Consider the following 12,489-nt stretch of genomic DNA (forward strand, 5'->3'; position numbering starts at 1 on the left):
ATTTGTAATATCACTTTCCAGAGAATGATTTTCAAACAAGCAATAATTTGATGTTGAGCATTGAATTTTACAACATTCTTCCCATTTAGAATACACATCGGGAAAGCGTTTGGGAAATTGAAAAAACTGTCTTGACAATTGACATTGACAGTAATGGCACATTTTTATTACACTAGCGCCACTATTGGTAATCGGCAGAACTAAATTGTGTTGCCGAAATTTCCATGCAAGTTGACCTTTTTATTGGATATGTTTGGTGGCTGGTATTGATAGTGAATAGCATATTTTAGCAAATTAAATTGAAAAACTCAAGTTTCAAAGAACAAAACAAATTAACATTAGCTGTTTTAACGTGAAGCAGATGCGATTTCGACCGTTGTTAAGCTGGTTTTTATCGTAACAATTGAAATGAAAATTACATTAACGCTTTTAGAAAAATACTGTTACTTGGAAATATCTTCAGCTGGAGCTCATGCACTAATTAGTTTATATATTGCTATGTACACTTTTTCGACTTCATTTATATATTTTTTGCTAAATTAGGAAATCTAGTGAAAAGATTTGTTACCTGGTTTAAAAATATGACCCCATAAAATTTGTAGTTTTAATAATTCAAATTTGGCTATGTTGAATGAGAAACATTATTAGTTTAATTTCAAGATGAATTAACACTATATAAACATGAAATTTGCCAACTTTTCTTTCAATGCGTCAGTTGAATAAATATCAAATTCGTCTTTAATATTGTTAGGAAATCTATCGATGATTCTTTATTATTAAAATTGCACAAGTTTTCATTAATTTTCACAAATCTACAAGATTATTTACGTCTAGTCGTTGATTAAACTAAGAACGACTGTCGGCCATATCTCAGGACCGGATTATATTACAGCTTCAGGAGGAAAATACATTCAAAAAGTGGCCTCGTGGACACGTGGAAATTCATTTTCAAAATTCTACGTCCACTACTAGAGGAAGTTTTTAATGTATAAAATTACCCGATTAAGTGGTACTTTATATACGATAATCAGATTTTTTTCAACAAATTTCGTTCCAGAAAGTTTGGTATATCTTTTCAAATAAGAGGTGAAGGGAGTTGTAGCCTTATTGTGAAAAAATGCCGGTTGTTTTTAGTCGATTTTTATAAACTTGATGTTGTTTTAAAGAGCTTTTTCCAGCAGTACAAAATTTATAAATTCTAAGCAATTTAATTAGCAACGTGAGTGCTAAAGGACGTTGTTACATACGTTGTGATTTCTCTTGATAAAGTTGAATAGAAGCTCAAAAGTTTGAGCAGGTCTTTTGAAAGTAAACTAAATCAACAGTAAAACAACTGAAACCACATGTCAACAACTTGTTCCCAAATGCGTGAATGGCGGGAATTTTTCTTTAAAGTCTTGCAGGTTGAGATAAGTTGTATGAATCAAAGTTTAAAACATGCGCATTCATTTCACAAGACTACCCACCCTGTACGTAATCCTGACAGACTATAACAAGACAGTGTACGAGCCTCTGTAGTTCTTTAAACGAGCTGGTTTTTGAAAGATTATCATCAGTATACCACATATTGTATTCCTATAACCAAGACGCCTTCATCAGCGTTCTCTAAAACTTCATTGAAAATTTCTTCAGAATGCAAATTAAGGAGCAATGGAGATAGAAAACACACCGTTGCTTAAAATATGATAGCCTCGAGTAATCATGATACGCAATACAAAATTGTACACCTATACCTATATCATAGCGGTGTAGTTGGAACAAAATTCCAAGTTGATACTTATCGTTCGTATTTTTCTTTTCTTTTTTCTTTTTCAGTGCGGATGGAAACTATGAAGTAACGATAATGACCAAAGCAATTCTTCACCATACGGGTACAGTTGTGTGGAAGCCACCTGCCATCTATAAATCATTCTGCGAAATTGATGTCGAGTACTTCCCCTTCGACGAACAAACCTGTTTCATGAAATTCGGCTCGTGGACTTATGACGGATACTTGGTATGAATTTTTAAATCGATTCAATTTTCTATTCAGTATAGACTGTCTCCGAAGTTACGTTATGAAAAATAACCGAAAGGAAAATGATGTATTACGTACGGCTTTAAGAATGAGACGAGTTAATTCAATAACGACGACTTTTTAAATAGTTTACATACAAAGTTAATTCAAAAGTATTATGAGGATTTTTTATATAAATAATAAAAATTTATTAATTTTAGACCAAGGTGTCCAGTCATCTTATTGATGACATTTTAACGTTTACGCAATTTCGAATAATTCACTTGCACTTTTCAAATGTTTCCACTTTCATCACCCAAAAATAATTTTTTCTTAAAATAAATAAGCAACTAACTCAAACTACTATCCTTTAACTACTTAATAGCATTCTCAGATTTCTATTATATCTTGTAAACTAATCAACACACTTCACCATCCCCACCAGCAACAAAGGTTTAATACTCTTGAGTCTTCTCAAGTGTCGAGGAGCTGGATTACTTTAACATTGGTATGATGATGAAGTCGTACTTCGCGACTCATGGTAAATTTCATGTTAATCTGGTCAGTAGTCCGAGGATATACTTTTATTACAGCGAACTTTCAAAGTCTCTAGACCTTTCAAAAAAATGTTTCTTCTTGCTCTGCAAACTAGACCTCCACAGCTTTTATTACCTCCTCGTTGGAAGACAATTTACGACCTCTTAAACTTTTTTTCAGTTGAGGAAAGAGATGATAGTCGGACGGAGCCAAATCTGGTGAATAAGGGGGGTGTTCTAGTAATTCAAACCCTAAATCACGAATTTTTTAGATGGCAACATGAGATTTGTGTGCAGGGGCATTGTCCTGCAAAAACAAAACACCTTTGGATAGCTTTCCGCCTCTTTTCCTTTCAATTTTTTCCCGTAGAGTGGTCAGTAATGTCGAATAGTAATCTCCAGTTATTGTTCTACTCTTATCCAAAAAATCAATCATGATTACTCCATGGCAATACCAAGAAACTGAAGCAAGAACGTTTCCAGCAGATTGTTGGACACGAAACTTCTTAGGTCTTGGAAAACCAGAGTGTCGCCATTCCATCGATTGTTGCTTTGTTCCTGGATCGTAGAAACGCACCCAAGTCTCATCCATAGTAACAATTCGGTTTAAGAAGTCTACATCGTTTTCAAATCGAGCACAGATCGAACGCGATGCTTCTACCCTTGCACGTTTTTGATTAATATTCAAACATTTAGGGATCCATTTTGCAGGCATTTTATCTTTATCTTCAAAGGAAAATTTATACATGGAACTGGTCTAGGCTAACTAGATATTAATACATCTTCGTATCTACATCCAGATACTTCTAATGTACCAAAGTGCATCCACGATGCATTAACATGAGCATTCACGTGAAAATATAAACTTTATGCAATCATTGTTACTATTCTACGCTGGTGTACAAGAAGCGCGTTTCGAATAAAAAGTGGGCTTTAGTTCTGTTTCCTTCGGATCTTCGCTCCAACATTCTTTCTTTATTCTTTCGATCCTTGCATTTTTTATCTCGTCTAAGCTTTTTCTTCCAGAATTGGTTTATTTGTTCGTTCTTTTCTTCTTTAGTTTTCACTTTCGTTTTGTGCATTTGAAATATTCTCGCCACCTTTCCATAACTTGGTGATTTCTATGCTTTTGATGCTTTTTATATTATTTATAAATATCGTTTTCTCGTCCCATTCTTTCCGCATCAAGATGAAGAAAAGCTTTTCATTATCTCAGTATAACGTTAATTTCTGTCTCAAGACTTTCTATGTATTTATCTTAGTTTTTTTATTTTCGTTCTATTTAACTTTCTGTTTATAACTTTCTGTTTATAACATTTTTTTCTAATTTTCATTGTCCTAAAGACAAAGAATGGCTAATTATAAATCTGTATATTAATTATTTTGGGGAAGACAATTTTGAATTGGGGGAATTTGGGGCGACATCCTGGACCACAGGACCATGTTCTGTATGAAAAAAGTTTTTTTATGCTTTTGAATCCTTATCTACTTTTAAGCTAAGCTCTATATTTGTGCACAGCGACGACTTGATCAAACGTAAGACGCATCCGCTGAAAGAATGTCAAGAAACAAAAATGGGGAATTGTAATTTCGGGTGTGGAGGATATCTATGATCATCCAATACATTGCGACGCTTGATTTTTTTGATTTGGGTCACGTAATTTGCTCGCTAAACGAATTGACTACAGAAAATATTTGTTAAATGAATGGTAGCTTCGGTAGGAAATTTTTAAACAGCCTACTTACGACATATTTTTGAACAAATTAGAGTTTTCTGTTAAGAATCTGTAATATTAGAAATTGTAAACCTTACTACACAAAAATATAAAGGAAGACTTTCAGGATAAATGAGGTCATCACCAATGGCATGATACAATTCCAAAAAATAGGCCATCCTATATCACTTTGATTGGTTTTCGTTGCGGTAACATCTATAAATTTATACTTCATTTTAGAATCCGTTCGGATCAAGATACGGCAATCCGGAACCAGTACTTTTATCGGGCTATATTAGGGATATAAAAAGGTCATTGTTAAAAATATAAAACTCGTTTCAGCAAGGATTTGCTTCCGAATTCCATTTCTATTTCAAGAAAATAAAGTTTCCTGAATTTTCTCTGGTAAATTAAAACTAATAAAATGAGATTTTCAGATTTTTGCATTGCTTCACAAAAAACCGAGCATATTATATTTGTGCCACTAATGCCTTTCTACATTGATTCTAATGAATTAAATCATGACCGAAAACGAATCTTTATATTTACAAAAAGTTAATGTTTTGAGGGAACATCGAGAGACAGTCAACAAAATAACAACTTTAGTTTATCTTATTTTGGCCAATAAACGCATTTATTTTCATAACGACTTTAGAGGAAGCGGGTTTGTTTCATTTTACGATAAAATGGTAGTATCAAACTAGAAGCTACGTCGAAATATTTTCATTTGTCTGCCACGCCACGCCACCCCACGCCACGTATCGAATATGTGTGCATATGTTTTTCCATTTAATTCAATTGTTTGCGTACATACTCAGCTCACCACACGCATTCCCACGTGGAACGATTCAAATTTTGAGATGTAACCGACGCGTGTCAAGACGCGTGAATGCCCCTGTCTTGCCTGTTCGGAAGTACAATTAGGATCTTCTTCCAATTCTCGGATCAATACATGTTTTTCACGATTTTTGTCGATTTTATGGACTCAAAATCTTCTTTTTCTCTTGCTGCGCAAAACCACAGCCACAACACCAAAAACTACCAGTGCTCTCTATATCGTAATCAAAGCTACTGAAAAATTTTCAGCGTGTCGTCACGTGGCGTATTACAAATGTGTACACAACAATGTGAGGTTGAAAACCACTAGCCACACGCCACGCCACCCCACGCCATGCGACGAGCCTTTATACTTTTAGTATTTTTGTAGATCGGTGCACCGATATTACCATTAAAACTTGTGCATTTTGCTATAGCTTTATTGCCAGTAGGGTGATATATTTTTTGTTATTTTCACTGACAAGTATTATTGTCAGTATTGGCCGAGCTTAATCGATCTCCCTCTGTTACAAAAACAAGTAGTGAGGTCTAATAATCGTTCTGATCCATCAATCCAAACTTTTGAAATAGCAAACCCCATCAGTTTTTTTATGTCAGACATATCTAGGTATTTGTTTATTTTGGAATGATCTTGTCGCGAAAACCTTTAAAAACGGAATTCGTGGTCAGTGGAAAAATTCATGTGGCTTCTTATTTATGATACTTAAGATGTCTTACTACTTTATCTAACCAAAATTGTGAAATAACCTCAAGAAACTCTTCACGAGATCATCAAAACCATCCAAATAGCTTTAGCCTATCGGCTGAAAGCTATTGTAGTCTCGGATCCAATATTCTTACGAGGATCATAAAACCGGCGCTGAATGACTGTGTGATTAACTACCAAACACACTTTTAAGATGGTATAAAAGTTAGTCCTCATCTGTTACTATCCTAGACCTTGTTTTTTATGAAAAAGGTACAAAACTTGGAATCATTTAATAAGGACCTAATCTACTTTAGAGCTAAGCTCTATATTCTATGACCTCTTCTATTTCTGTAACAATTTCTATCTCCGATTGATGCGATTGCTCCATTTCTGCATTACCAGCAATGTCAGCATGAATGGAATTAATCATATTTTGCAAGTCTTCTTCAGTTGTTACGTCGCTGAAATATCACAAATTCAGATAAAATACTTTGTAAACAACAGCAAAAAAGCGGAAAAAACTGTCCTCGTGCTTGGAAACACTGCCATCTGGACCGTTAACTTGGTTTTAAAAGAATAGCTTACCAAACATCAAATCAAATCATTTCATAACCCCAACTGACCCCCCAGAAACCCCAACCTTAGCTCACTTGACTATATATATGTATGGAATGTCTCCATGCGTTTTTCTTTGTAAACTAAGTGAACTGATCAGCCAGGATAATGACAATGTTTATGTCTTTTTATATCGCTAAACAAGAAAATATCAAATGAATGTATTTTCGTGAAAGAGATATATATATTTTTAGAAGATGTATTTGTGAGGAATATGAATTCCGTAAAATGAGGAAAATAAGAAATTATTCACATTCATATATTTATTACAACGCTTTCATATTCTATAAAAACAAATGATACGATACGTCTCTGAACGAAACCAATCGGCTCTAGGCAATTTTATTTTCTCAAAATAATACCCTCAGGACTAAATGCATTAGATAAACCTCTGGGGTTCCATAACCTCTACATCTATAAGAAAAATCGATTTGTTTGTAGCAATAAATCCTCTGTTTTGTAGGTTGACTTGAGGCATCTCAAGCAAGCCCAGGACTCTAATAACATTGACGTCGGAATCGACCTACAGGATTATTACATATCAGTAGAATGGGACATAATGAAGGTAAGGATTATTTTTCAAAATAGAATAAGTGAACAATTATCGGAATAGATTTATAACAGAGATAAGAGAATTAGTTATTCATTCTACATAAAAAAAACTTTAGGATGATAACTGGATGATAAAGTGCAGTAAGTTTTATACCATTCAGCTAGCAAACGTTAATTCTGTGACTGCGACTAGTACTTCTACATCTTTATATCTTCTATTTCCTCATAATAAACCTGATTAGAAACTCTGTGGACCTAAGAGACTCTCTTTTTTATGGTAATTTTTTTAATAAAATCAATTGTATCCACTTGGAAACAAACAATACCTTTAGCTCATGCTTATCATGCAACTCAATTGATTTTACTGTTTCTTACTGTTAATATCTCAGTATAGATCCACAACTTTTCCTCACCATCATGGTTACTGTGACAATCTTAGCGGCATTACTAAGGCCACTTTGTTTGTTTTGAGATGCCACGAAATTGGAGAGATTAGGATTGAGAGTGAATCAAAGTCTTAATTTTTTGAAGGCATTCCAAAAGAGTTTTGCTGGAATGTGAGTCTTCCAAGAACTGGTGAGTAATGGGCAACGACAAGTCGGACTCGCTCGTCAAATTAGAAGCAGCAAATTCGCTGATTTAATAATGCAAGATCTAATGAAAATATTCCTAATTTGATTCTAACCAATTAAATATAACAAAGTTGGAAATGATTATTGAGCAGATCCGTTGTACAAATAGGAATTGAGTAGCCAATAAACACACGACAAAGGGCTTTGTTATCAAAATATAATAGTAGTAAATGCTGAAAGGTTATGTTAATGTTTATCGTGTATGCCTAAATTTAGTCTGAATAAAGATTGTTTTGTGAAATATTAACGAATAAATATCCTAGTACAAGAAAAGTCTATTGTAATTATAAAAAAAGCGTAGCACGAGCTATTGTTAGGAGCACTACAAAGGAACGTTCTTGTTCTCGTGAGTTTATAATTATAGCATCGATTTTGTATAGCTTAAAATATAGTAGAATGACATACTACACTACATATAATCTGTTTAAATACAGGTGCGAATGAAGTTTTTTCGTTCATTAGTTTATCCAATCTGCAGAAATTAGTTTTATCATGTTTCGAAATATCCCTAATGAGTTTGAACTAATTTTCCAAATACTTTTCTCAAAATAAGGGATGACCTATCAGCTTAGTATCTTTTTATTTCTTCCCAAAATAGGCGTTTTTGAACGCGATAGAAATTTCCAATGGCGCTTTGTTATGTCTCCTAAAATTTCCAATATTATAATAGGCTAGTTAATAAAATTTGGAAATTAGCTTAAAACTATAGTATTTTGAGTTTTTAGAAAGGAACTTGAAATTGACCATGGAAAAGACCAAGATTGTCTTGAATAACGTCACACCTTGCTAAACAGCCATGTTTGTTTATGTTAGTCAATTATGTTTTTCAATAAATAATGAAATCCTCGTATTATAAATACTATAATAGTGACGGAAACGTGTTTTGGGACGTGCATAGACAAGATATCTAGATACCCAACGCACTATTTGTTTTTTACCCCACCCGTCTACGGCGCCCTCTAGGCGCGCAGTCTCTTTATTTAATAGCCAGACCTCGTATAGTCAATTTGCAATTGCAGTTGCTGCATTTTGGTTCAGGTTTCGCATCAAATAAGTGGCTATGAGTTGCTGTTTGCTTTGTTAAATTCTGATTCTATGACAAATTATACCTTTCTTTCAAAATTAAACTGAAAACGAACTGTATTAATTGTTGAAAACTCGAAATAACCTGTTCACTTTATACGAAAATGACAGCTACAGCATGGCGAGGTGTGACGATACGTTTCCATGCGTTGATGTTTAATAGAAAAGTTGTTTTTCTGTTTACTATTTATCATGGTTAATCATTAGAAAATCTAAGCCACCCGATTTATTATTAGTGGAAACAAGCTCTTTTATTATCTGAATACGAGAGAATGATTCAGGGGAATTGAAAATATAAACGTAACTATACTAATGCAAGGAAGTCCAGTAGGTTTGCTGCTAAACATAAAAAGCATTATAAGAAAAATCTGACTGGATTGTTAGAAAATTTTATTAAATAAAATCCATCAGTTTGGCTTACAGAAACGTAGAGAAAGTAAAACAGATATTACAGGCATTTTGGAAGAGATTTCGAATTCGTATCAAAATTTGATTTCCAATTCTAATGCTCTGGACTGGTTCATAATGGGGAAAAATGGATTCTGGCCCCCGCGTTTAAAGTGTTTTTAAAAAAAGAGTTTTTAGAAGGAAAGTGTATAAACGAGATCGATACGCACTGAGGGAATCCAAAGAATCGAGAGAATTTTGTCTCAAGTGCATGAAAATCGTATTAATATTACCTATCCTAACTGGCACTAGGTGAAGGTCAGGGTGACCACTCTAGTGGATGGTCTGTGTACTGAAATAACTGCTCCGCATGACTATGTATGAGTTTTGGATCTTCAAATCTTCCTATTTCAGTTATACAGAGCTTCTGTAAACTGAATTTTTTTCTGTTGAATAGATAACCTCAGGAACTACAAAGAGAAACATATCCAAGAGAATCGATTGTTCATACTAATCCGAAGATGAATCGTTTTTTAATAACAAGATATAAAGGTTTTAAAATGAAGGAAACTTGAAACTGGAAAACAAAATGAAAGAATATACGTGCAACGACGTTTAGATGTTTCCGTAAAAACTTACAATGAAAAGTTTTATGGTCTTTGTCAAATTTCCTTTAGTTTTATTAGCTTCCAAACTGAAATGATAAATTGTTGGAACGGGACACAAGAAAAATATGAATCACCAAGTACTACATCACGTTTTTAGGGATGTCCTTACTATACCCTATTAACCTACTTTTATTGTCTTTAAAGAAAATTTGCAACGTTTCAATTTTTAAAAATATTCTGAACAACTTAAATATTTCAACAAGGCTTAAAAAAAAGTGTAAAAAACCTCCATTCTGGACAAAATCACTTAAGTTTCATTATAGTATATTTTTATCCATTCACATCGTCCTAAAGAAATATATAGCTTGAGGAGTCCCGAAATAAAGCCATTTACTCGAGATCTAACCCATGGTGTATTACATGATGTAAAGACTACAAGGTGTGTTCTTTCCGAGGGCTCATTTTCGACTCGTTCTACGCATCTTTTAAGAGCCAATGAGACTTCGCTCCCAAATTGGCGCGTCGTTTTGGCTGCTTCCCAGCTGGTGCGCTATAGCACACCTCGTAGTCTTCACATCATGGTGTATAACGTGTTGCGCAAGAATGAATACAACTCCAGTTAAATCCCACTACATACTGCAACTGAGCGCATCAAGTTGTGGGTTGGTTATGCAACTGATCGACTTTGCAATGGAATTTCGCTTATAGGTTTTCATCAAGTAAATAAACTGATATATTCACTTAGGTTTTTTTGGATGAAACTTTTGTTTTTATAAGTAAAAATTGTGTTTCATTTCAGGTACCAGCCGTGCGAAATGAGAAGTACTATAGTTGTTGCGAAGAATCCTATCCCGACATCATTTTCTATATTACCCTGAGAAGAAAAACACTGTTTTACACTGTAAATTTAATCATACCGTGTGTAGGAATATCATTTCTTTCCATTTTAGTATTTTATTTACCGTCAGATTCAGGAGAAAAAGTATCTTTATCAATTTCCATTTTGTTGTCCCTCACTGTATTCTTTTTGCTACTGGTGGAGATAATTCCACCAACTTCCATAACAGTGCCTCTGCTAGGTAAGTAAAATATATATAATCGTATAATATTTTAAGACACTAGATAAAAAACTTCTTTATAATCGTTTAAATACAAGGGTTATCTGAAAAGTTTCCGCCCAACGCCCCATATTGGGCGCCAATTTGTAACCTTACTTCCCCGGCTGGAGACTCTTCCTCAGCTTTTCAACGAACAACTTTAAAAGTTAATTAAAAAAGGTGGAAGAGCTGGAAGCACATTGTGAATTAAATTAGTAAAAACTAAAACTATCTCCGGGCATTATTCTCCAAATTAATATTTACGGCTGCGAGCAATAAAAAAAGTTTCAGCAACAAATAAATTTATTGAAAAAATAATAAATTGGCATAAACTGCGTATCCAAAAAAGCGCAACGAATAAAAAATATATTAAAGATACTGGAAGATCTATGGAAATCGGGATGGTTGCATCCTGGCAGATGGAACTTACAAAAGAAGGAACGAGTAGGTAGAATAGATTTTAATAAAAAGGACCTTATGCTCTAGCATGTGAAAAAACTAAATTTATGATTTTTTAAAATATAATCAAACAGGAATCTGAGTGGGAGGTCGATAACAAATTAATTTCTTCAAAAATTCGAATGTTAAGATCAATAAATCAGAAGAAAAGAGAAAAACGTATGTTTTGGTTAATTTTTTTTAAAGATACGTAAAACAAAATGAGTTTATCATCTGATTATTATTATTGTGTTGGTCTGACTAAATTAGCAAATTTATTTTAGGTAAATATTTGCTTTTCACCATGTTGTTATGCACACTGTCAGTAGTGGTCACCATAGCAGTCCTAAATGTAAATTTTCGATCACCCGTCACACACAAGCTAGCACCTTGGGTTAAGGTTTTTTTTATTGAATTTTTACCGAAATTCCTCTTCATCGAACGTCCTCGGAAAGAAGACGATGACAGAAGTCAAGACAGCATGTTGACTGATGTCATTCAAGTTCCGATGATAGATAATTGCAAACCATACGAAAAAGCCTCGTTCGATAGCTTCGATTTAGGTAAGTGATTCACAACTGATTGAAAAATCCGTTTAAGCGATATCCTAATAAAAGTCCACACAACTCGCTCGATTAAATTTCACAAAATTGAATGAAATATTTAAGAGATAGACTTTTTTCTATTTATTATACATTTTTAGTATTGTTTTGTTAACTTTTTCATCAATAAACGAATGAAAATACCTATATCATTGAGATAATTGATTAATAAACGTACAAAAACTTTTCTCTTATATTTTTCTATTGAAATTTATCATCATTACGAAAGTAATTGATTCATCACAACTTTTGGATTCTTACTGATTCATTTCATGTCATCATGTTATCCGTCAATACATGCATCACATGTTTGCCGTAGCACGTAAATATTTGTGTGACAAATGATAGTTTTATTTACTTATCAATATATATTCTTATTTGAAAAATTGTTTTTATTTACAGGTCTTCCACCCCCTAGGTTTGAAGTACCTCACAGCGGGGGCTTGGGTTCTTGTTTTGGAGAACCCCCGTTTCCATTACCTCTTACGGGAGGTGATGAAGATCTGTACAGTCCTGCAAGTTGTAGGACAAATACCTTCGATGGTACTAGCGATATAAGTCCATCGTTCGACAAGATGGATATCCATGATATGGAAAAAACAATTGCCGATTCCAGATTTATTGCTCAACATGTTAGGAATAAGGATTCATTTGAAAATGTAAGTATAGAGGTAATGATATAAATTGATAAAGATTCGAAGAC

General features: G+C 33.7%; 1 protein-coding gene across 1 annotated transcript in view; it reads left to right on the top strand.

The window, feature by feature from the left end:
• Window positions 1-12,489, top strand: part of LOC130899227 (acetylcholine receptor subunit alpha-like 1) — a 50,530-nt gene that overhangs the window by 33,514 nt on the left and 4,527 nt on the right. Inside the window, exons 5-9 of the mRNA XM_057808995.1 lie at window positions 1,816-1,996; window positions 6,851-6,952; window positions 10,449-10,728; window positions 11,469-11,747; window positions 12,189-12,445. Of these exons, the coding sequence (XP_057664978.1) occupies window positions 1,816-1,996; window positions 6,851-6,952; window positions 10,449-10,728; window positions 11,469-11,747; window positions 12,189-12,445 (1,099 nt within the window). The remainder of the gene's footprint in view (window positions 1-1,815; window positions 1,997-6,850; window positions 6,953-10,448; window positions 10,729-11,468; window positions 11,748-12,188; window positions 12,446-12,489) is intronic.

Source organism: Diorhabda carinulata, chromosome 11 (genome assembly GCF_026250575.1).
Source record: "Diorhabda carinulata isolate Delta chromosome 11, icDioCari1.1, whole genome shotgun sequence".
Taxonomy (NCBI): domain Eukaryota; kingdom Metazoa; phylum Arthropoda; class Insecta; order Coleoptera; family Chrysomelidae; genus Diorhabda; species Diorhabda carinulata.